The 25,999-nt window shown below is 47.0% G+C and overlaps 1 protein-coding gene across 1 annotated transcript in view; it reads left to right on the top strand.

Moving 5' to 3' along the window:
• The window catches only part of LOC137362158 (NACHT, LRR and PYD domains-containing protein 3-like), a 69,737-nt gene that overhangs the window by 7,014 nt on the left and 36,724 nt on the right, over positions 1 to 25,999 (top strand). The window contains exons 5-6 of the mRNA XM_068026644.1: positions 2,109 to 2,278; positions 5,716 to 5,811. Of these exons, the coding sequence (XP_067882745.1) occupies positions 5,748 to 5,811 (64 nt within the window). The 5' untranslated portion in view covers positions 2,109 to 2,278; positions 5,716 to 5,747. The remainder of the gene's footprint in view (positions 1 to 2,108; positions 2,279 to 5,715; positions 5,812 to 25,999) is intronic.

Raw genomic sequence — 25,999 nt, 5'->3', positions numbered from 1 at the left:
AAGACAGCGCAGAGACAGAAAGCCCTGTGGGTTCAAGATAATGTGAATGTAGTTTCTGAACCTGATTCTGAATCATTCTGCATTAATTCATTCCTCTTCCCATTTAAAGCTGTCTTCTCCCAGAGAGATGATGTTCCATGGGTTCCTGTGGTAAATCCATTCCCCCGTGGCTATAGCCATTCTGTGGGAAGTGTTCGCAGACCAGGATGGTCTGTTTAACAGTGGGACCCTCCCCCGCCCCCCCCCACCCCTGCTGAATCTGCTCCTGTTCTCCATCATCCCTCTCATTTTTAAAAGGGGTCATCTGCGATTAACCAAACCAATTAGGAGCAGGAGTAGGCCTCTCGGCCCCTTGGGCCTGCTCCACCATTCAATACAATCATGGTTGATCTGATTGTAACCTCGACTCCACATTCCCGCCTATCCCCAGTAACCTTTCACCCCTTGCTTATCAAGAATCTATCTACCTCTGCTGTAAAAATATTCAATGTCTCTGCTTCCACTGCCTTTTGAGGAACAGAGTTCCAAAGACTCATGACAGTCAGAGAAAAAAATTCTCCTCATCTCTGTCTTAAATGGGCGACACCTTATTTTTAAACAGTGACCCCTAGTTCTAGATTCTCCGACAAGGGGAAACATCCTTTCCACATCCACCCTTGTCAAGACCCCTCAGTATCTTGTATGTTTCAATCAAGTGGCCTGTTACCCTTCTAAACTCCAGTAGATACAAGTCTAGCCTGACCAACCATTCCTCATAAGACAACTCGCCCATTCCAGGTATTAGTTGAGCAAAACTTGTCTGAAATTCTTCCAATGCATTGGCATTCTTCCTTAAATAAGACCTACACATACGAAAATACGTATTGGAGCAAAACTAGGCCATTCGGCCTCTCTAGCCTGCTCCGCTTTTCAATAAGGTCATGGCTGATCTGTTTGTGTTTCAAATTCCACTCTCCCAACGACCCCGAATGATCTTTGATAATGCGGACCCAGTGTGATCAGACAGTGTGTAACCCGGGGGAGGATGGACCCAATGTGATCAGACAGTGTGTAACCCGTGGAGGATGGACCAAGTGTGATCAGACAGTGTGTAACCCGGGGAGGGTGGACCCAGTGAGATCAGACAGTGTGTAACCCGGGGAGGGTGGACCCAGTGAGATCAGACAGTGTGTAACCCGGGGAGGATGGACCCAGTGAGAGGAGAGTGTGTAACCCGGGGAGGATCCTCCCAGTGAGATCAGACAGTATAACCCGGGGAGGATGGACCCAGTGTGATCAGACAGTGAGTAACACGGGGAGGATGGACCAAGTGTGATCAGACAGTGTGTAACCCGGGGAGGATGGACCCAGTGAGATCAGACAGTGTGTAACCCGGGGAGGATGGACCCAGTGAGATCAGACAGTGTGTAACCCGAGATGGACCCAGTGTGATGACAGTGAATAACCCGGGGAGGATGGACCCAGTGAGATCAGACAGTGTGTAACCCGGGGAGGATGGACCCAGTGAGATCAGACAGTGTGTAACCCGGGGAGGATGGACCCAGTGAGATCAGACAGTGTGTGACCTGGGGAGGATGGACCCAGTGAGATCAGACAATGTGTAACCCGGGGAGAATGGACCCAGTGAGATCAGACAGTGTGTAACCCGGGGAGGATGGACCCAGTGTGTTCAGACAGTGTGTAACCTGGGGAGGATAGACCCCGTGAGATCAGACGTTTTCCTAAAACACTAAAAAAATGCCACATTTCCATATTAAATTGTGCAGGTTTGCAGGAATTCCAGGTGGGTGAGCTGGGGATCTGAGAAAGGGACTAAATTCACCAGACAGACGTGGCCCTGATCCTGAAGATGTGGAGGATCCCGGCAGCTATTTGTCCCTCTGTTACCTCAGCAATCCAAGAGACAGTTTCTGATACAATGTCAGTTTCTCCACGGTGCCGAGAAAATAGGCTCATTTCTGTCGCAAACACTGGGCTGGAGATCTGGAAAGTACAAAATTAAAGAGAAACACGTGACCCTCAAATTCAATTTTGATGGCCTGGAAGAAAAGTGTACATTACATTACCTCACACCGCCTGCATTCTTTTCATTTTCTGCCCTGCTATAGTTAGATCTCCTGGTGAATGACGGAGTGATGAGAAAGGTCCACAGCTGGAAGTAAGCAGGGATTGTAGACTGAGGAACAATAGCAGGTGAACCCGCACAGGATTGAGAGAGCACCAACCAGAGAGAACCCTTCCCACTCAAAGAGCTTCCACAGATCGACTGGGGAGAAAGGTAAGAGAAAGTCCCATTTACTCTGACAAACACTGGTCCTGTAGACAGTACACAAAGCTAATGAGATAAGGTGGGAATGAGACTGGGAGAGTCTGACCATTGAGAACAATTACCCAGAATGAGGCCGTGCAGTGGAATGTGAAGTGGGATCAGTTTCTGTCTCAAAACACACAAAAACCAGAAACACCTTCATAACCACACAGAGGTCCAAGTAAATCTTGTGTACAATTTTTAGTAAAGGGATTTGATGAAAGGGGTGACTCCAGTCTGGGGCAGAGCCCAGCAGATGGACATCTGTCTGTTTATTACGTGGGGCTGAACTCACACCAACATCATCAGATCAGTGTTAAAATGTCTCAGATTTGGGGACAAATCAAATGAGAGATTGAACTGTGAAAGTAATTCCTGTCAATTCACTGAACACGATGCAGAGACAAACCTCAAAGATCAGCACGGCCTCTGACCAGCAGCTGTGGAGTATTGTCAGATAGTGAATGCTGAACACAGCTTCATTACCTTTCAACAAGCCCAATGTTTAGTACTGGAGATGGTAAAAGACATTAAACACCGGGTAAGTGTTTGCCTCCTATTTCATTGGTCACAGAGACACACAATCCAGAAATCGAACAACAGTGGTCAAAGCAAGCAGGGAATGTATTTCCAAAATCAACGTCAGATACAAAGCCAACATCAGCTTCCCAGTGTATTCTGAAATAGAATCCAAACCAAAAAAAACACAGAATCTAGTCTGAAATGGGGATGAGTCATATTAGAAATAATGCAGAAAATGCTGGAAATACTCAGTGGATCAGAGAGTATCTGTGGAGAGAGGAAGGTGAGGTTGATGTTTCAGATCCTGATCCTGTTCTCAGGAATGGTCATCAACCTGAACCATTAACCTCACCGTCCTCTCCCCACAGACACTGTCAGACCCACTGAGGATTTCCAGCATTTTCTGTTCTTTTTATCAGACTTCCAGTATCTCCAATATCTTGCTGTCTCTAATAAGATTGGTTTAGTTTTGAGTTGGTTTCCTCCCTTGTATAAATGGCCCTTATATTTCAGGGTGAGACTGTCCAGACTGTAATAAATGCCTGTCCCCCATCTTACTCCCCTCACTACTCCATGCTCCCTGGCTGCCTCTTTCTCCCCATTCCCAGCCTCTCCCCTCTTCTCTCCGGCCCTCTGTACCTTGGACCCACACCCTCTTCTGTAGCTGCAACAAGCAAGCTCCTCTGATGGAACTCAAAGATTCCAGTCTCCCAGCTACAGCACGTGGAATATCCTGTAAAAGTGAACTGACTTTAATGGTTTCTGGAACATTAAATCAAAAATGAGATTGTGTATTCTAGAAGATAGGGTTCGATCAGGGACTCACCCAGTTTGACCTGTGGGTGGAGAGTTCGACATGTACATCTCCATCTCCAGCCTCACTTTCCTTTCATCAATTTGTTGGCTTCTTATTCCCTGCAAGTTTCTCAATCTCCATGCTTTAATCTCCAATCTGGCTTCTGCTCCTGTCACAGCTCTGAAATAACAAAAATCAAAGTCACAAATAGCCCCTTCTTTGACTCTGACTGTGAAACTCTCCCTCTTGATTCCTCTCTACCTCTGCAGTCTTTGACACTGTTGAACACAACATCCTCCTTCAGTGCCTCTCCTTCATTGTCCAGCTCAGTGGGACTGAACTCACTTGTTTCCACTCTTACCCATCCAATGATTGCCGGAGAATCTTGTTCAATGGCTTCTCTTCTTGCCCCTGCACCATCACCTCTGGAGACCCCCATGGATCTCTCCTCACTCCCTCCTATTTCTCATCCTTATGCTGCTCCTTGGAGACACGATGTAAAGACAAGGACTCAGCTTTCACATGTCCACTGACAACACTCTGCTCCACCTCAGCCGCATACCCCTGTCCTATCCCCATAGCCTTTCAAATTTATTTCCCTCAAGTGCCCATCCAATTTCATTTATAAATCATTGATCATCTCCACTTCCACTGTCCTTATAGACAGCGAGTTGCAGCTCATTGACACTTGCTGTGAAGAAAATTCTTCCTCACATCCCCCCGCCCCCCCCCCCACCAGCATCTCTTACCCAAAATCTTAAATCTGTGGCACCTCGTCCTCATACCATCAACTAATGGGAACAGCTTTTCTTTGTCGACCTTATCCAAACCTGTCATAATCTTGTAAAGTTGCAGCGATGAGAAAAGATTGGTTTGGCGAGGGTCGTTTTCCTTAGAACTGAGGAGGCTGAGGGCTGACTGAATTGAGGTGCATAAAATTACAAGGGGCCAAGATAGAGTAGACAGGAAGGACCTGTTTCCCCTCGCGGAGAGGTCACTTACCGGGAACACAGATTTAAGGTGATTGGTAGAAGGATTAGAGGGGACATGAGGAAAATCTTGTCCACCCAGAGGGTGGTGGGTGTCTGGAATTCACTGCCCAGATCAGTGGCGGAGGCAGAAACCCTCAACCCATTTAAAAAGGTACCTGGACCTGCACCTGAAGTGCAGTTACCTGCAAAGCTACGGAGCAGGTGTTGGAAAGTGGGATTAGATTGGGCAGCTAGGTTTTTCAGCTGGCGCAGACACAATGGGCTGAATGGCTTCCTTCTCTGCCGTAACTTTCCTATGGTTCTAAACCTCTATCAAAATCTCCACTGGCCATAAACTTCCAATCTTCCTTAGATACAGGGGTGGTGCCAGAGGACTAGACAATTGCAAATGTTACACCCCTGTTCAAGTAAGGATGAACCCAGCAACTACAGGCCAGTCAGATTAACCTCAGTGGTGGGAAAGCTTTCAGAAATGATTTATTTATTTGTTTGGGGGATGTGGGTGTCGCTGACTAGGTCAGCATTTATTGCTTATCCCTAATTGACCTGAGTGGCTTGATGGGACATTTCAGAGGGCAGATAAGAGTCAATCACATTGCTGTGGGTCTGGAGTCACTCGAAAACCAGACCAGCTAAAGATGGCAGATCTCCTTCCCTCAAGGACATTAGTGAACCAGTTGGGCTTTACGACAATTGATAGTTTCATAGGCTTGAGGGGCTGAATGGCCTACTCCAGCTCCTATTTCTTATGTTCTTATGGCACCATTACTGAGACTAGCTTTTAATTCCAGATAGTTATTAATTTATTGAATTAAATTCCACCAGCTGCTGTATTACTAGTTCAGTGACATTATCATTACACCTTTGTCTTTCCCACTGCTAGTGCAGAGTCTCGGTGATGGGTGTCCATCTGGAACAGGGTGATGGAGCTCAGCGGGACTCAGGGCAGCTTTCTGGGTCACACCTGATGCTCGATCCCAGAGATAACAGCTGTTATACTGATGGGGAGGAGGGACTGATATCATGTTTAACTAGGCAACGTTCTTTTTTTTTAGTATTTCTGTCTGACCCTCTTATTAATTTTACCTTTATTACAGAGAACCAGAATCTGGGAACGCCTGTCACCACCATGGCTGAAGGTCCAAATAGAGGAGAAGATCCAACATCTTCAAAAAGAATGAGAATGGATACAGGTAGGTTCACAAAATACTTGAAAATATCATCTCTGACCTGATCTTGTGCAAGAACCTGCAGCTCACACAGCAAGAGGGAACAGAATGGGCTGAGTAGAAAGAGGGAGGTGAGTGACCATCTAGAGGGATATTACAGTCACAGGTGGAGGGAGCCCCTGAGTACTGGAACTGTCCAGTATATACATGGTATTGGGGACTGAAAGGTGGATAGAGACAGTGGCTTGGAGAAGGATCTTCCTCTGTAACAGTGTGACACCAGGGAGCAGGAGGTCACCACGAGTGAGTGGGGGTGAGAGACAGGTGGAACATGGCAATAGGAGAGTGTAGTGGTGGGAGATTCTATAGTCAGGAGGATTTTTTTTCATTCATTCATGGATGTGGGCATCGATGGCCAGGCCAGCATTTATTGCCAATGCCTAATTGCCCTTGAGGAGGTGGTGGTGAGCTGCCTTCTTGAACTGCTGCAGTCCATGTGGGTTTGGAACACCCACAGTGCTGTAAGGAAGGGAGTTCCAGGAATTTGCACCAGTGACAGTGAAGGAGCGGTGATATAGTTCCAAGTGAGGATGGTTTGTGACTTGGAGGGGAACTTGCAGGTGGTGGTGTTCCCAAGCATCTGCTGCCCTTACCCTTCTAGGTAGTAGAAATAGCAGGTTTTGAAGGTGCTGTCGAAGGAGCCTTGGTGAGTTGCTGCTGTGCACCTTGTAGATAGTACACACTGCTTCCACTGTGCACATCCCTCGGTGGTGGATGGAGTGAATGTTTGTTGATGGGGTGCCAGTCAAGCAGACTGCTTTGTCCTGGATGGGGTTGAGCTTCTTGAGTACTGTTGGAGCTGCACCCATCCTGGCAAGTGGAGAGCATTTCATCTTACTCCTGACTTGTGCCTTGGAGATGTTGGACAGGCTTTGGGGAGTCAGGAGGTGAGTTACTTGCTGCAGAATTCCCGGCTTCTGACCTGCTCTTGTAGCCACAGTATTTATATGGCTACTCCTGCTCAGTTTCTGGCTAGTGGTAACCCGCCATGTGTGATAGTGGGGGGTTCAGTGATGGTAATGTAATTGAAAGTGAAGAGGAGATGGTCAGATTCTCTCTTGTTTGAGATAGTCATTGCCTAGCACTTGTATGGTGCGACTGCTACTTGCCACTTATCAGCCCAAGCCTGGATATTGTCCAGGTCTTGCTGCATTTCTACACAGACTGCTTTAGTAACTGAGGAATCACAAATGGTTCTGAGCATTGTGCAATCATCTGCGAACATCCCCACTTCTGACCTTATGATTTGAAGGAAGGTCATTGATGAAGCAGCTGAAGATGGTTGGGCCGAGGACACTACCCTGAGGAACCCCTGCAGTGATGTCCTGGAGCTCAGATGATTGACCTCCAACAACCACAACCATTTTCCTTTGCGCTAGGTACGACTCCAACCAGCGGAGAGTTTTACCTGATTCCCATTGACTTCACTTTCCTTGGGCTCCTTGATGCCATACTCAGTCAAATGCTGCCTTGATGTCAAGGGCAGTCACTCTCTCCTCACCTCTTGAGTTCAGCTTTTTTGTTCATGTTTGAACCAAGGCTGAAATGAGGTCAAGAGCTGAATGACCCTGACGGAACCCAAACTGAGCGTCAGAGTAGGTTATTGATGAGCAAGTGCCGCTTGATAGCACTGTCAACAATACCTTCCATCACATAACTGATGATTGAGAGTAGACCGATTGGGTGGTGATTGGCCAGGTTAGATTTGACCTGCTTTTCATGTACAGGACATACCAGGTCAATTTTCCACATTGCTGAGTAGATGCCAGTGTTATAGCTGTACTGAAACAGCTTGGCTAGGGGTGCGGCAGAGTGACTCGAATTGTCTTAAGACTGACATTTGTGATGCTGGGGACTCCGGGAGGAGGCTGAGATGGATTATCCACTCAGCACTTCTAGTTGAAGATTGTTACAAATGCTTCAGCCTTATCTTTCACACTGATGTGCTGGGTTCCCCCATCATTGAGGATGGGAATATTTGTAGAGCCACCTCCTCCTGTTAGTAGTTTAATTGTCCAGCACTATTCACGACTGGATGTGACAGGACTGCAGAGCTGAGATCCTATCCGTTGTTGTGGGATCGCTTATCTCTGTCGATCGCATGCTGCTTATGCAGTTTGGCATGGAAGTAGTCCTGGGTTGTAGCTTCACCAAGTTGACACCTCATTTTGAGGTATGTCTGGTGCTGCTCCTGGCATGCCCTCCTGCACTCTTCATTGAACCAGGGTTGGTCTCCTGGCTTGATGGTAATGGTAGAGTGGGGGATATGCCGGGCCATGGGTTACAGATTGTGCTTGAATACAGTTCTGCTGCTGCTGATGGCCCACAGCGCCTCATGGATGCAGAGTTTTGCATTGATAGATCTTTTCGAAATCTATCCCATTTAGCACGGTGATAGTTCTAAACAACAGGATGGAGGATATCCTCAATGTGAAGGCGGGACCTCGTCTCCACAAGGACTGTGAGGTGGTCACTCCTACCAATACTGCTATGGACAGATGCATCTGCGACAGGTAGATTGGTGAGGGCAATGTCAAGTATATTTTTCCCTCTTATTAGTTCCCTTACCAGCTGCTGTGGACTCAGTCTAGCAGCTATGTCCTTTAGGACTCGGTCAGTAGTGGTGCTACTGAGCCACTCTTGGTGATGGACATTGAAGTCCCCCACCCAGAATACATTCTGTGCCCTTTGCTACCCTCAGTGCTTCCTCCAAGTGCTGTTCAACATGGAAGAGTCCGGATTCATCAGCTGAGGGAGACCGGTAGGTGGTCATCAGCAGGAGGGCCATCTTTGACCTGACACCATGAGACTTCATGGCATCTGGAGTCCATGTTGAGGACTCCCCAGACAACTGCCTCCTGACTGTATACCACTGTAAAGCCTGGCTACCCAACCCGAACCCAAATAGACCCGAGTGCATTTTTCGGGTTCGTGTCCGGTTGAAATTCCGATTCCGGTATTCGGGCTTGGATCGGGCTGGACAGTGCTGCTTCCGGGAAGTCACAGGATCAGGCTTACCCATGATTCCCCACAACTCCATCTGCAGAAATAGCCTGCTGCTGGAACAGATGAAGGATATTCGTGTCAGGTCGGGTCGGGTGCGAAAAAAAATTAAATTGCTCGGGTTGGCTGTGGCCAGGTCTGGCCCAGGTCAGGTTTTAATTTTATACCCGGGCCATGCTGTATACCACTGTGCCGCCACCTCTGCTGGGTCTGTCCTGCCAGTGGGACAGGACAGACCCGGTGATGGTGATGATGGTGTCTGGAACATTATCTGTAAGATATGATTCTCTGAGTGTGACTATGCCAGATTGTTGCTTGACTAGTCTGTGGATCAGCTCTCCCAACTTTGGCACAGGCCCCCAGATGTTACTAAGGAGGACTTTGCAGAGTCGACAGGCTGGTTTGCCGTTGTCGTTTCCGATGCCTAGGTCAATGCCGGGTGGTCCGTCTAGTTTCATTCTTTATTGACTTTGTAGCAGTTAGATACAACTAAGTGACTTGCTAGGCCATTTTAGGAGTCAACCACATTGCTGTGGGTCTGGAGTCGCATGTAGGCCAGACCAGGTAAGGACAGCAGATTTCCTTCCCTAAAGGACATTAGTGAACCAGATGTTTTTTTCTGACAATTAGTAATATTTTCATGGCCATCATTAGACTAGCTTTTAATTTCAGATTTGTTAGTTGAATTCAAATTCCACCTTCTGCCATGGTGGGATTCGAACACATGTCCCCAAAGCAGTACGTCGGATCTTTGGGGACTAGTCCACTGACAATAACACTCCGCCACCACCTCCCCCAGTATTATTCCCTTTGAGGTTCTGCTTCTTCATTTGGTGCCCAGTTCCTCATACTGACTCTGCAGAACCTCCTTCCTTGTCCTGCCTGTATCATTGGTACCTACATGGACCACGATGACTGGATCCTCCCTCTCCCACTGTAAGCTCCTCTCCTGAGCAGATGTCACTCACCCTGGCACCGGGCAGGCAACACAGCCTTCTGGACTCTCGCTCTTTGCTACTGAGAACAGTGTCAATCTCCCTCACGATACTGTCCCCGACTACCAGTACTTTCCTTTTTGCTCCTCCCACTTGAATGGCTTCCTGGTGCCATGGTCAATCTGCTCCCCCACACTGCAGCCCTCGCTCTTTTCCATACAAGCTGCAAGAACCTCGAACTTGTTGCTCAATTACAAGGGCTGTGCCTCCTCCGCTCCCACCTTCTTGATCCCTTTACCTGTCTGACTCGCAGTCACACCCTCCTGTCCCTGACCACGAACCAAAGGAGTGTGACTGCCTTCTGGAACAAAGTGTCCAGGTAACTTTCCCCCTCCCTAATGCATTGCAGTGTCTGCAGCTCGGCCTCCAGCTCAATGACTCTGAGCCGAAGCTTCTCAAGCTGCACTCACTTACTACAGACATGGTGGCCATGGATTGCTGTGGCATCCAGGAGCTCCCACATACTGCAGTCGTGACACATCACTTGTCCTGCCTTCTTTATTACGTTAATTTAAGTTAAATTGTTTTCTCTTAATTATTTTACAGTTGCCCTCTTTACTGAACTCCCTCACTTAACAAACTCCCTTCTTCACACTCTGTGCCCTCCAGCAGCACTCAATGTAGACAAGCAGCACTGAGGCCCCTGAATTTATACTCTCTGAAGCAAGTTTTTCCTCATGCTGCCTCTGACTCTTTTGCCAATCACCTTAATTCTGTGTCCTCTGGTCATTGACCTTCAATCATTGGATACAGTTTATTTTTATTTACTCTGTTCAAAGTCTTCATAATTTAAACGCCACTATCAAATTTCCTTTTCGCCTTCTCTTTTGAGAACAACTCCAGTTTGTACAGTATATCTGTAACATTAATCCCTCAGCCCTGTAACCATTCTAATAAATCTTTTTGTACCCTCTCCAAAGCCTTCATGCTCTTCCTAAAGTGTGGTGTCCAGAATTGGACAGTTTGGTTGGGGCTGAACTGGTATTATATAGGTTTAGTATAACCTCCTGACTTTTGTGCTCGATGTCTCTATTTATAAATCCCAGGATCCCATATATGTTATTAACTGCTTTGTTAGCCTGCCCTGCCACTGTCCAAGATTTGTTCACTAACACCCCAGGCTTCTCTGTTCTGGCACCTCCTTTAAAATTGTACCATCAGCTTGTATCGTCTCTCCTCATTATTCCAGACATCACACTTTGCTGTATTGAATTTCAGCTGCCATGTGCCCACTCATTCTACCAGCCTGTCTATGATCTCTTGATGTCTATTATCATTTTCCTCACCATTAACTATACTTCCAAGTTTCATGTGACCTGCAAATTTCTAAATTGTTCCCTGCACTTGCACACCCAATTCCAAGTCATTGAGGTGCATCAAAAACACCAGTGGTTCTAGTGCTGAACCATGGGAACCAACAGTTTTCTAACCCTTAACCAATTTTGTATCAGTGCTGCTACTCCCTCCTTTATGCCATAATTTTTAAATCATTACCTGATCATTAAAATTTTCACCTATGTGTTCAAATCTTTCCATGGCCTTCCTTTACACATCTCTGTAACCTCCTCCAATCCTACAACGCTCTGAGAATTAGAATTAGAACATTACAGCGCAGAACAGGCCCTTCGGCCCTCGATGTTGCGCCGACCTGTGAAACCATCTGACCTACACTATTCCATTTTCATCCATATGTCTATCCAATGACCACTTAAATGCCCTTAAAGTTGGCAAGTCCACTACTGTTGCAGGCAGGGCATTCCACGCCCCTACTACTCAGAGTAAAGAAACTACCTCTGACATCTGTCCTCTTTCTATCACCCCTCAACTTAAAGCTATGTCCCCTCGTGTTTGCCATCACCATCCGAGGAAAAAGACTCTCACTATCCACCCTATCTAACCCTCTGATCATCTTATATGTCTCTATTAAGTCACCTCTCCTCCTCCTTCTCTCCAAAGAAAACAACCTCAAGTCCCTCAGCCTTTCCTCATAAGACCTTCCCTCCATACCAGGCAACATCCTAGTAAATCTCCTCTGCACCCTTTCCAAAGCTTCCACATCCTTCCTATAATGCGGTGACCAGAACTGCACACAATACTCCAGGTGCGGCCTCACCAGAGTTTTGTACAGCTGCAGCACGACCTCGTGGCTCCGAAACTCGATCCCCCTACTAATAAAAGCTAATACACCATATGCCTTCTTAACAGCCCTATTAACCTGTGTAGCAACTTTCAGGGATTTATGTACCTGGACACCAAGATCTCTCGGTTCATCTACACTGCCAAGAATCTTCCCATTAGCCCAGTACTCTGCATTCCTGTTACTCCTTCCAAAGTGAATCACCTCACTTTTCCGCATTGAACTCCATTTGCCATCCCTCAGCCCAGCTCTGCAGCCTATCTATGTCCCTCTGTACCCTACAACATCCTTCGGCACTATCCACAACTCCACCGACCTTCGTGTCATCCGCAAATTTACTAACCCACCCTTCTGCACCCTCTTCCAGGTCATTTATAAAAATGACAAACAGCTGTGGCCCCAAAACAGATCCTTGCGGTACACCACTAGTAACTAAACTCCAGGATGAACATTTGCCATCAACCACCACCCTCTGTCTTCTTTCAGCTAGCCAATTTCTGATCCAAAGCTCTAAATCACCTTCAACCCCATACTTCTGTATTTTCTGCAATAGCCTACCGTGGGGAACCTTATCAAACGCCTTACTGAAATCCATATACACCACATCCACTGCTTTACCCTCATCCACCTGTTTGGTCACCTTCTCGAAAAACTCAATAAGGTTTGTGAGGCACGACCTGCCCTTCACAAAACCGTGCTGACTATCGCTAATGAACTGATTCTTTTCAAGACGTTTATAAATCCTGTCTCTTATAACCTTTTCCAACATTTTACCCACAACCGAAGTAAGGCTCACAGGTCTATAATTACCAGGGCTGTCTCTACTCCCCTTCTTGAACAAGTTGACGACATTTGTTATCCTCCAGTCTTCCGGCACTATTCATGTCGACAAAGACGACATAAAGATCAAGGACAAAGGCTCTGCAATCTCCTCCCTGGCTTCCCAGAGAATCCTAGGATAAATCCCATCTGGCCCAGGGGACTTATCTATTTTCACACTTTCCAAAATTGCTAACACCTCCTCCTTGTGAACCTCAATCCCATCTAGCCTAGTAGCCTGAATCTCAGTATTCTCCTCGACAACATTTTCTTTCTCTACTGCAAATACTGACGAAAAATATTCATTTAACGCTTCCCCTATCTCCTCTGATTCCACACACAACTTCCCACTACTATCCTTGATTGCCCTAATCTAACTCTAGTCATTCTTTTATTCCTGATATACCTATAGAAAGCCTCAGGGTTTTCCTTGATCCGATCCGCTAATGACTTCTCGTGTCCTCTCCTTGCTCTTCTTAGCTCTCCCTTTAGATCCTTCCTGGCTAGCTTGTAACTCTCAAGCGCCCTAACTGAGCCTTCACATCTCATCCTAACATAAGCCTTCTTCTTCCTCTTGACAAGCGCTTCAACTTCTTTAGTAAACCACGGCTCCCTCGCTCGACAACTTCCTCCCTGACTGACAGGTACATACTTATCAAGGACACGCAGTAGCTGCTCCTTGAATAAGCTCCACATTTCGATTGTGCCCATCCCCTGCAGTTTCCTTCCCCATCCTACGCATCCTAAATCTTGCCTAATCGCATCATAATTTCCTTTCCCCCAGCTATAATTCTTGCCCTGCGGTATATACCTGTCCTTGCCCATCGCTAAGGTAAACCTAACCGAATTGTGATCACTATCACCAAAGTGCTCACCTACATCTAAATCTAACACCTGGCCGGGTTCATTACCCAGTACCAAATCCAATGTAGCATTGCCCCTGGTTGGCCTGTCTACATGCTGTGTCAGAAAACCCTCCTGCACACACTAGACAAAAACTGACCCATCTAAAGTACTCGAACTATAGTATTTCCAGTCAATATTTGGAAAGTTAAAGTCCCCCATAACAACTACCCTGTTACTCTCGCTCCTGTCGAGAATCATCTTCGCTATCCTTTCCTCTACATCTCTGGAACTATTCGGAGGTCTATAGAAAACTCCCAACAAGGTGACCTCTTCTCTCCTGTTTCTAACCTCAGCCCATACTACCTCAGTAGACGAGTCCTCAAACGTCCTTTCTGCCGCTGTAATACTCTCCTTGATTAACAATGCCACACCCCCCCCTCTTTTACCATCTTCTCTGTTCTTACTGAAACATCTAAATCCCGGAACCTGCAACATCCATTCCTGCCCCTGCTCTACCCATGTCTCCGAAATGGCCACTACATCGAGATCCCAGGTACCAACCTATGCTGCAAGCTCCCCCACCTTATTCCGGATGCTCCTGGCGTTGAAGTAGACACACTTTAAACCAAGTTCTTGCTTGCCAGTGCCCACTTGCGTCCTTGTAACCTTATCCCTGACCTCACTACTCTCAACATCCTGTACACTGGAACTACAATTTAGGTTCCCATCCCCCTGCTGGATTAGTTTAAACCCCCCCGAAGAGCACTAGCAAATCTCCCCCCCCCAGGATATTGGTACCCCTCTGGTTCAGGTGAAGACCATCCGGTTTGTAGAGGTCCCACCTACCCCAGAAAGAGCCCCAATTATCCAGGAAACCAAAACCCTCCCTCCTACACCATCCCTGCAGCCACGTGTTCAAATCCTCTCTCTCCCTATTCCTCGCTTCGCTATCACGTGGCACGGGCAACAACCCAGAGATAACAACTCTGTTTGTTCTCGCTCTAAGCTTCCACCCTAGCTCCCTGAATTTCTGCCTTAAATCCCCATCTCTCTTCCTACCTATGTCGTTGGTGCCTATGTGGACCACGACTTGGGGCTGCTCCCCCTCCCCCTTAAGGATCCCAAAAACACGATCCGAGACATCACGAACCCTGGCACCTGGGAGGCAACACACCAACCGTGAGTCTCTCTCGTTCCCACAGAACCTCCTATCTGTTCCCCTAACTATGGAGTCCCCAATGACTAATGCTCTGCTCCTCTTCCCCCTTCCCTTCTGAGCAACAGGGACATACTCTGTGCCAGAGACCTGTACCCCATTGCTTACCCCTGGTAAGTCGTCCCCCGCAACAGTATCCAAAACGGTATACCTGTTGTTGAGGGAAACGGCCACAGGGGATCCCTGCATTGCCTGCTGGTTCCCTCCCGTTCCCCTGACGGTAACCCATCTACCTACTTCTTTTACCTGAGAAGTGACTACCTCCCCATAACTCCTCTCAATAACCCCCTCCGCCTCCCGAATGATCCGAAGTTCATCCAGCTCCAGTTCCCTAACGCGGTTCTCGAGGAGCTGGAGTTGGGTGCACTTCCCGCAGATGCAGTCAGCAGGGACACTCTTGGCGACCCTTACCTCCCACATTCTGCAGGAGGAACATACAATTGCCTTAAACTCCATTCCCACTATTCTAACTTCCCAACAAATCGACTGAAAAACCAAAAAAAAAGTCAAAACTTGTTAGCTTAGCAATCCGACGGACAGAATTTTTTAAATAAAAAGCTTACCTTATCAACACAAGAGAGTCCTTTTTTTTTGATTAGAGGAGGAGGGTGGGTGGGAGATACTACATGTGTAGTGTCTCGGGTACAGCCACCGCCCAAATATATAGTTTGCACTTACCCAGCAGTCCCCTGGTCCTCCGAAAACAAAAGGGAATTAACTTTTAACTTGCACTGAAACTGACTTCCCAGCTGCAAGTTTGCTCCGTACCTCCGCTTCTGTCAAAGCTGCTGCAACCAAAACGAAAAGAAAGTGATTTTAAACCGCCCAAATATCTAGTTTTTACTTACCCAGCAGTCCCCTGGTCCTCCGAAAACAAAAGGGAATTAACTTTTAACTTGCACTGAAACTGACTTCCCAGCTGCAAGTTTGCTCCGTACCTCCGCTTCCGTCAAAGCTGCTGCAACCAAAACTAAAAGAAAGTGATTTTAAACCGCCCAAATATATAGTTTTTACTTACCCAGCAGTCCCCTGGGTCCTCCGAAAACAAAAGGGAATTAACTTTTAACTTACACTGAAACTGACTTCCCAGCTGCAAGTTCGCTCCGTACCTCCGCTTCTGTCAAAGCTGCTGCAACCAAAACTAAAAGAAAGTGATTTTAAACCGCCCAAATATATAGTTTGCACTTACCCAGCAGTCCCCTGGTCCTCCGAAAACAAAAGGGAATTAACTTTTAACTTACACTGAAACTGACTTCCCAGCTGCAAGTTCGCTCCGTACCTCCGCTTCTGTCAAAGCTGCTGCAACCAAAACTAAAAGAAAGTGATTTTAAACCGCCCAAATATATAGTTTGCACTTACCCAGCAGTCCCCTGGTCCTCCGAAAACAAAAGGGAATTAACTTTTAACTTACACTGAAACTGACTTCCCAGCTGCAAGTTCGCTCCGTACCTCCGCTTCTGTCAAAGCTGCTGCAACCAAAACTAAAAGAAAGTGATTTTAAACCGCCCAAATATATAGTTTGCACTTACCCAGCAGTCCCCTGGTCCTCCGAAAACAAAAGGGAATTAACTTTTAACTTACACTGAAACTGACTTCCCAGCTGCAAGTTCGCTCCGTACCTCCGCTTCTGTCAAGGCTGCTGCAACCAAAACTAAAAGAAAGTGATTTTAAACCGCCCAAATATATAGTTTGCACTTACCCAGCAGTCCCCTGGTCCTCCGAAAACAAAAGGGAATTAACTTTTAACTTACACTGAAACTGACTTCCCAGCTGCAAGTTCGCTCCGTACCTCCGCTTCTGTCAAAGCTGCTGCAACCAAAACTAAAAGTAAAAACAAAACTAAAACTAAAAGAATTTCCTCTAAGTCGGGTCTCTTGTGCAGCCCCCACTTCTTTTGCCTCGCCATTGGCAGCATCCCTTCAGCTGTCCAGATCCTAAGTTCTGGAATTCCCTGCCTGATCCCCTCAGCCTCTCCATCTCACTTTCCAAGATGTTCCTTAAAGCCCAGCTCGTTGAGCAAACTTTCTAATTGTTCGAAGGCTGCGTTTGCTGACAATACAACCACCAGGTGGCGCAGCGCTTGCACATGCACAAATACAGGCTCTTCAACTGGAACGTCAGTGCCTGCGACGTTCTGGCAGCTGCCAGGATTAAAGATGGCACTGCTCAATTTATCACAGGAAATGCTTATGGCGACATTGTTCCAGCAAACTAACCTTACATTAAGTTGGATGGAAGCCCAGTAATATGCTACGATGTAGTTATAGGATACTAACTGTAATCCTCAGAAACATTTAATATTCCAGTAATCCTATTGAATGCAAAAGGAATTTTATACTTGAATTTCCATCGGAAAATAGTGTATTGTCACCCTGATCGAAAATCGGGCAGATTATAAAATGTGCTGCCAATTCATTATTGCGATTTGTTTATATGACTGACCAGGACTGATTTTACCCGAGTGCAGCTACTAGCTCCTGTCCCACTGGCCGCTCTCCCCCCTCGGCAACTCGCTCCCCCCCCCCCACCCCCCAACCCCCCTTCTCTCCAGACCTCGACGCTCCCCCCCACTCCCCTGGCCAATTGTTCCCCGCTCATGCCACTCCACTCTCCGGAGCAAGTGGCCGAGAGGAAGGAAGCGGTGCAGCCCAGAGCTAGCAGCCGGAGAGCGGGGTGGTACGAAGCGAGTAACAATCGGGTGAGGGGGAGCAGCGAGGTCTGGAGCGAGCAACTGAGGGGAGGAAGCGTCGAGGTCTGGAGGGAGTTGCTGAGGCGATCAAGCTCCAGCCTCAAAGTCTCCCATTCAGCCACTTCCTCCAGCGGAACGGGGGGAAGAGGGGGGGGGGTGCGTGGTGCTGGATACCCGATGATGCTTCAACGCGCATGTGCGAAGATGGACCAGGTGCCGATACGCGATGACATTAGTGCTGCACGATGACATCATCCCGCGCATGCGCCACTTCGTCCTGGTAAGATGTAGCTGCGTGTCTGTGCATCTTGGTGCACTCTGATGATGTCAGCGGTCTGCTGCGTTGTCAGGAATCACTTTGTTGTTCTAATGTCCCCTCCTTTGACTTGATGTCAGCTATCCTATGAATACACCCATTTTTCACCAGCTATCTCTTCACAACATTATTTGTCTACCTTTAGAGATGTGTGCATTATGTCATGCTCATGTGGAGTGCAGCGATTGAAAATACAGAACTCAATTGAAGCGTTATAAAAAAATTGACTTTTAAAAATGTGGATAACTTGCTGGAAGAAAATGGCCACTGCAGGTCACACAGTATATTCAAACTGTCTTCCTGTCTGGCAAGGACAAAAGGATACATTTCAAGCTAAGAGGTGTCAATTACACTCATCCTGAACCATCAAGAGACATTTTTCAATTGAATAGGTTCTTCTGAAACAACAAAGGTGTGAAATAACCACATCCTGGTCCATTGTTGGTCACCACAGGGAAGAAGACCAGTGTCTCCTAACAGAAGCTAATGAGAGATTTCTTACCTTAAAAAAGCAGCCCTCTGGGGAGAGGGAGAGATCTCAGCAAGTCATCCAGCTGACACCTTTGAAAGCAGCCCAGCCAAGGCAGATGAACCCTGCTACACCACAGCACAGAATTTAAAATGACCATCAACTCAATTCTGAAATCTTAACCACCAGAAAATATACAAACATCTCAACAAGCTCAAGTCTACAAGCAAACCAGGCCTGCAACTTTAAATGAAAAAGCCCATCCACCAGAGAAGTTCCAACAGGTTTACTGCAAACCACGAACACCAACCTACTTCCCCCTTTTCCTTTCTATTCTTGTGTATGAGTGTGTGAGTGAATGCGGATGTGAATGAGGTTACCACCATTTTGGGAATCGTGAAAAAATAAATATTTAATCTTTTGTGTTAACCCTGTGATAAAACCTGTCATTTGTCTGTTTATTTGACCTAAAGATACTCAAAGGACTAACCCATCACTTTACCTTTCAACTGACCACAAACGTGTTTAGTTAAACAGTGGGAATGACCCACACACCTTACCACTTGTCAGTAAGAAATTGGGGGTTTGAAGCCAGTAGCTGAAACAGCAGGTTAGACAAGAGATTTGTGGAAAATTAAGCAAACGGGTTTTCTCATATCATTTACAGCATTGAAGGAGGCCATTTGGCCTGTCGAGTCCGTGCCAGCTCTCCACGTAGTTATGTTGTAAGTTTCACTCCCTGGCTCGATCCCCGTCGCCCTGCAAGTCTATTTCTCTCAGGTGACCATCCAACTTCCTCTTGAAGTTATTGATCGTCTCCATTTCCACCACCCTTGTGGGCAGTGAGTTCCAGGTCATTATCACCCACTGTGTAAAAATGTGTTTCCTCATATTCCCCCGGCATCTTTTGCCCAAAGCTTTCAATCTGTGTCCCTAGTCCTTGTAACATTTGTTAATGGGAACAGCTTTTTCTTATCTAACTTATTAAAGCCTGTCATAATCATGTACACTTTTAGTAAATCTCCGCTCAATCTCCTTTGTTCCATGGAGAACAAACCCAGCTTTTCCAACCTAACCTTGTAACTAAATTCTCCACCGCTGAAACCATTCTGGTAAATCTCCTCTGCACCCTCTCAAGGACCCTCACATCCTTCCTGAAGAGTGGTGACCAGAACTGGACACAGTTCTCTAGTTGGGGCCTAACCAGAGACACGTAGAGGTTCATTCTTTTCTTCTCCACGTTGGTAAAAACAAAAGACATGGCCATCTTTAATGCTCAGGAGTTGGAGAGCAGGGAGACATATCCCATAATATGTTAAATTAAGTATTGAAGATTTAAAAGTTGTAGTTACTGAGGTGGGAGACACTTTTATACAGCAAATAAAGAAACCTGCACCCGCTTCCCCTCCCCCCCTTTTCCCCCCCCCCTTCCACCTCCAGTCCCCTTCCCTGCTCCGCCCTCTCAGCTCACCCCCTCACAACCCTGTCCCAGCCCGCCCCCCCTCGCACCATCTTCCACCCCGCACCCCCTTCCCCTGCATCCCCCACCCCCTTACAGCCCCCTTCCCAGCTCCCCCTCGCACACCCTTCCCTCCACCCCTTCCCCACGCACCCCCTCCTCCCACCGGCATCCTCCTACCTTGTGTAGGGGCCCTAACAACCCCACTGCCTTGTGGGCGTCTCGGGAGAGACCAAGGCAAAGGGAGTAAAACCCGAACAGATAATCTGGAGCGGAACCCCGTAGGCGGTCATGTGTCACCTTTGGCATGTTTCCGGCAGTTCCTGCAGCCATACCGGTGCCAAACGTCGTGCTCTGCACTCCTTTGGACTCCACCAGAAAGGCCGAGAGGGGAGTTTTGACGACTGGGCAACTCTCAACCTCCATAAATTCGCCCAGGCATGCGCCATGGAGAGATCACTCCATAGTTGCCTCACAGCGACTGACACAACATGGAAGGCAGCAGTTACGGGTTATAAGTCCAGATAAATTGGCGTAGAAACTGGGCGCCACGGGTTGCCTTTGTCGGTGGGAGAGGTCATTGCACCTCACTGGATAGCTACCGCCCGCCTCAAACCGGGCAGCCCCCGGTCAATAAAGTTCTGTCCCGCCACAGTCTACCTGCTTCAGTGGGTGCTTGGAGCTCAGGGTCATTGCCCGAAAGGTGGACTGATACACCGCACCAAACTACATGAAAAAAGGAAAGAAGGTACCAGCCCTTCGCTTTGCAAGTTGGAACGTCAGAACTATGTGTCCTGGCCTGTCGGAAGACCTTACACAAATCAACGATTCTCGGAAGACCGCCATCATCAACAACGAGCTCAGTAGACTCAATGTAGACATTGCAGCACTTCAGGAGACTCGCCTCCCCGCGAGTGGATCTCTAGCAGAGCAAGACGACACCTTCTTCTGGCAGAGCAGGGATCCTGAAGAACCAAGACAGCATGGAGTGGGCTTCGCCATCAGAAACTCCGAGCTCAGCATGATAGAGCCTCCCTCAAATGGCTCGGAACGCATACTGTCCATCCGACTGCTCACCACCTCTGGTCCAGTACACCTACTTAGCATCTATGCTCCAACACTCTGCTGCCCACCTGAAGCTAAAGACCAGTTCTACGAGCAACTCCATAACATCATTAGCAGCATCCCCAACACCGAACACCTATTCCTGCTGGGGGATTTTAATGCCAGGGTTGGGGCCGACCATGACTCATGGCCCTCCTACCTTGGGCGCTATGGCGTTGGAAGGATGAATGAGAACGGGCAGAGACTGCTTGTGTTGTGTACCTATCATAACCTCTGCATCACCAACTCATTCTTTCACACTAAACCCTGTCACCAGGTTTCATGGAGGCACCCAAGATCGCGTCATTGGCACCAGCTAGACCTCATTGTCACAAGGCGAGCCGCCTTAAACAGTGTTCAAATCACACGCAGCTTCCACAGTGCGGACTGCGACACCGACCACTCCCTGGTGTGCAGCAAGGTTAGACTCAGACCAAAGAAGTTGCATCATTCCAAGCAGAAGGGCCGCCCGCGCATCAACACGAGCAGAATTTCTCACCCACAGCTGTTACAAAAATTTCTAAATTCACTTGTAACAGCCCTTCAAAACACTCCCACAGGGGATGCTGAGACCAAGTGAGCCCACATCAGAGACGCCATCTATGAGTCAGCTTTGACCACCTACGGCAAAAGTGCGAAGAGAAATGCAGACTGGTTTCAATCTCATAATGAAGAGCTGGAACCTGTCATAGCCGCTAAGCGCATTGCATTGTTGAACTACAAGAAAGCCCCCAGCGATTTAACATCCGCAGCACTTAAAGCAGCCAGAAGCACTGCACAAAGAACAGCCAGGCGCTGCGCAAACGACTACTGGCAACACCTCTGCAGTCATATTCAGCTGGCCTCAGACACCGGAAACAGAGGAATGTATGATGACATTAAGAGAGCTCTTTGGCCAACCATCAAGAAGATCGCCCCCCTCAAATCTAAATCAGGGGACACAATCACTGACCAACACAAGCAAATGGACCGCTGGGTTGAGTACTACCTAGAACTGTACTCCAGGGAGAATGTTGTCACTGAGACTGTCCTCAAGGCAGCCCAGCCTCTACCAGTCATGGATGAGCTGGACATACAGCCAACCAAATCGGAACTCAGTGATGCCATTGATTCTCTAGCCAGCGGAAAAGCCCCTGGGAAGGACAGCATTACCTCTGAAATAATCAAGAGTGCCAAGCCAGCTATACTCTCAGCACTACATGAACTGCTATGCCTGTGCTGGGATGAGGGAGCAGTACCACAGGACATTCGCGATGCCAATATCATCACCCTGTATAAAAACAAAGGTGACCGCGGTGACTGCAACAACTACCATGGAATCTCCCTGCTCAGCATAGTGGGGAAAGTCTTTGCTCGAGTCGCTCTGAACAGGCTCCAGAAGCTGGCCGAGTGCGTCTACCCTGAGGCACAGTGTGGCTTTCGTGCAGAGAGATCAACCGTTGACATGCTGTTCTCCCTTCGTCAGATACAGGAGAAATGCTGTGAACAACAGATTCCCCTCTACGTTGCTTTCATTGATCTCATCAAAGCCTTTGACCTCGTCAGCAGACGTGGTCTCTTCAGACTACTAGAAAAGATCGGATGTCCACCAAAGCTATGAAGTATCATCACCTCATTCCATGACAATATGAAAGGCACAATTCAACATGGTGGCTCCTCATCAGAGCCCTTTCCTATCCTGAGTGGCGTGAAACAGGGCTGTGTTCTCGCACCCACACTTTTTGGGATTTTCTTCTCCCTGCTGCTTTCACATGCGTTCAAGTCTTCCGAAGAAGGAATTTTCCTCCACACAAGATCAGGGGGCAGGTTGTTCAACCTTGCCCATCTAAGAGCGAAGTCCAAAGTACGGAAAGTCCTCATCAGGGAACTCCTCTTTGCTGACGATGCTGCTTTAACATCTCACACTCATGAGTGCCTGCAGAGTCTCATCGACAGGTTTGCGGCTGCCTGCAATGAATTTGGCCAAACCATCAGCCTCAAGAAAACGAACATCATGGGGCAGAATGTCAGAAATGCTCCATCCATCAATATTGGCGACCACGCTCTGGAAGTGGTTCAAGAGTTCACCTACCTAGGCTCAAATATCACCAGTAACCTGTCTCCAGATGCAGAAATCAACAAGCACATGGGGAAGGCTTCCACTGCTATGTCCAGACTGGCCAAGAGAGTGTGGGAAAATGGTGCACTGACACGGAACACAAAAGTCCGAGTGTATCAGGCCTGTGTCCTCAGTACCTTGCTCTATGGCAGCGAGGCCTGGACAACATATGTCAACCAAGAGCGACGTCTCAATTCATTCCTTCTTCGCTGCCTCCAGAGAATACTTGGCATTAGGTGGCAGGACCGTATCTCCAACACAGAAGTCCTCGAGGCGGCCAACATCCCCAGCTTGTACACACTACTGAGTCAGTGGCGCTTGAGATGGCTTGGCCATGTGAGCCACATGGAGGATGGCAGGATCCCCAAAGACACATTGTACAGCGAGCTCGCTTTAAAAACATCTGCAAACGCAACATGAAATCCTGTGACATTGATCACAAGTCGTGGGAGTCAGTTGCCAGCGTTCGCCAGAGCTGGCGGGCAGCCATAAAGACAGGGCTAAAATGTGGCGAGTCGAAGAGACTTAGTAGTTGGCAGGAAAAAAGACAGAGGCACAAGGGGAGAGCCAACTGTGCAACAACCCCGACAAACAAATTTCTCTGCAGCACCTGTGGAAGAGTCTGTCACTCTAGAATTGGCCTTGCTGGCCACTCCAGGCGCTGCTTCACAAACCACTGACCACCTGCAGGCGCGTATCCATTGTCTCTCGAGATAAGGAGGCCCAAAAGAAAGAAGAAAAGAAACCTGAAATACTGAAGAGTCCAGCTAGCTATTTTAAATTTACCCCTGAACCAGAAGGAAAAAAAAAAGCATTGAACTGGAGTCTGCGAAAATTATCCTCGCTAAAATTCAGTTGAAAAGAGGAGATGCAGTTTCAGAAAGAAAAAGAGGAAATAGAGTTTCAGTTGAAAAGGGAGTAAATACAATTGCAGAAAGAAAGAGAGGTGAGAAAGTTTGAGTTAAACAGGCTGCCAGCACAAGGTGAGAATGTCACCAGCCACTCAAACCTTAACCAGAATTCGGAACAATACTTTGATGTTTTGAGACACTCATGGTTAGTGCCAAAATTCAATGAGCTCGTTGAGCTTTTTCTCTGTTATCAGAAGAAAGCTGTCTCGATTATGAACAAACTAAAACAGCAATTCTGAATGTGTACAAGTTAGTCCCTGAAGCCTGTCGGTAACAGTTTTGAAATGTTAGGAAGAGACCTACCTGGACTTGCATTGAATTTGAAAGAATTAAACATTTGGCTCTCAATCTCTCAGGCTAAAACCCTCATGTGAAAATTTGACAGAAGTGATTTTTCTGGAAGAATTTAAAAGTAACGTGCCAACTAATATAAGAACCCAAATTGAAGAACAAAGAATTAACGGTGAGAGACACAGCAAAAATGACCGATTATAAATTAACACACAGACCTTAAGTTCAGAATAAACCAGTAACTGTTACAGGTCAGGGAGAAATGAGATGGATGTAGAAGAAGCAGAAATGGGCTTGAGAAAAGGAGAGAAGGGAAGGAAAAACAGATCAGTCTTCAACGATTAAAAGAAGGAACCAAGATGATAAACCACTAGGTTCCCACTGTGGAAAATCTGGGCCTGTTAAGGTAGATTGGACACTGCAGTCAAGCCAGTGACTATTGTTATACAAGTTGTGAGCATGTGTTCCAATATCACACAAGATCAGGTTAGCTACAAGAACTATTTGCATAATGGTAAAGGAAAAGGGAATGTAAAATTTCCTGAGGTAAACAGGATTTGTGAAAGGCACAAGAAAACTAGGAGCGAGGTCAGTGTGGATTTTCCCACTGAAGAATCAAACAATCAGTTTCTAAATCCAAAGCTAATGAAACCCAGCGATTAGAATCCACTAAGGACAAAGTGCAGGAGGAGAATCCCTATGCTTCACTGGGGCTAAAAATCAATTTATTAACCGAGAGATAAGAGTTATCGATATGCTGGAGTTTGAGCTGCTGAATCCATGTGTTGTGGAAACAGCAGTTAATGGGTTAAAGTCTGTACAGACTCTTGCCATCAGCCAAGAACAATGCAGTAACAAAAATTTTCATATTACAAACCTTGGCTCAGAAAAGAGGTCCCTGCATCCGCCTGAAAAAAAATGATCACTTCAAGGACTCAGGAGCCAAAATTGAATTACTCTTTAGGCAAAACCTCACAAACAACGACATGTTTGATATTAAAGTTCCCAAAGTACTACAGATGCTAGAGTAAAACCAATTCTGTTTGACAACACATAACTCGGACTTAAAGGCAAGAGACAATTCACAGAACCAGGTTTAAAACAAATTCTAGGGCTACATTTAGACGCAAAAGGAATTTCAAGTATCATTGTGCCTCATTCAAAGAAGGGGATGATCTAAAACACTTAAACAAGAAATGGCTGTTAATGCCAGCTGTAGCAGTTGGAAAATTGAGGTATGGGTGTCATGTGTGCAGTCGTGTGACTCCCATTCCTTCCTTCCTCCCTCCCTCAATTGAAAATATAGAACTCAAATTTAAGACTTGTATAAAAAAAAATCACTTTTGCACTGAGGATCAAACAGTATATGTATTCCAAGCTAAGAGGTGTCAATTACACTCATCCTGAACCATCAAGAGACATTTTTGAATTGTGAGAGATTTTTACCTTCTAAAGCCAGCCCTCTGCAGAGAGACAGAGATCTCAACAAATCATCCAGCTAACACCTTCGAAAGCAGCCCAGCCAAGGAGGACAAACCCTGCTGCAACACAACACAGAGTTTAAAATGACCATCAACTCAAGTCTGAAATCATAACCACCAGAAATCCTTACAAACATCTCAACAAGCTCAAGTCTACAAGCAACCCAGGCCTGCAACTTTAAAAAAAAAAGCCCATCCACTAGAGAAGTTCTAACAGGGTTCCTGTAAACCACGAACACCAACCTCACTTTGACCTACTTACCCCTTTACTTCTCTATCTATCTATCCCTGTGTATGAGTGTGAGAGTAAATGTGGAC

This window comes from Heterodontus francisci, unplaced genomic scaffold (assembly GCF_036365525.1).
Source record: "Heterodontus francisci isolate sHetFra1 unplaced genomic scaffold, sHetFra1.hap1 HAP1_SCAFFOLD_1038, whole genome shotgun sequence".
Taxonomy (NCBI): Eukaryota; Metazoa; Chordata; class Chondrichthyes; order Heterodontiformes; family Heterodontidae; genus Heterodontus; species Heterodontus francisci.
This window is presented reverse-complemented; position numbering and strand designations above follow the sequence as displayed.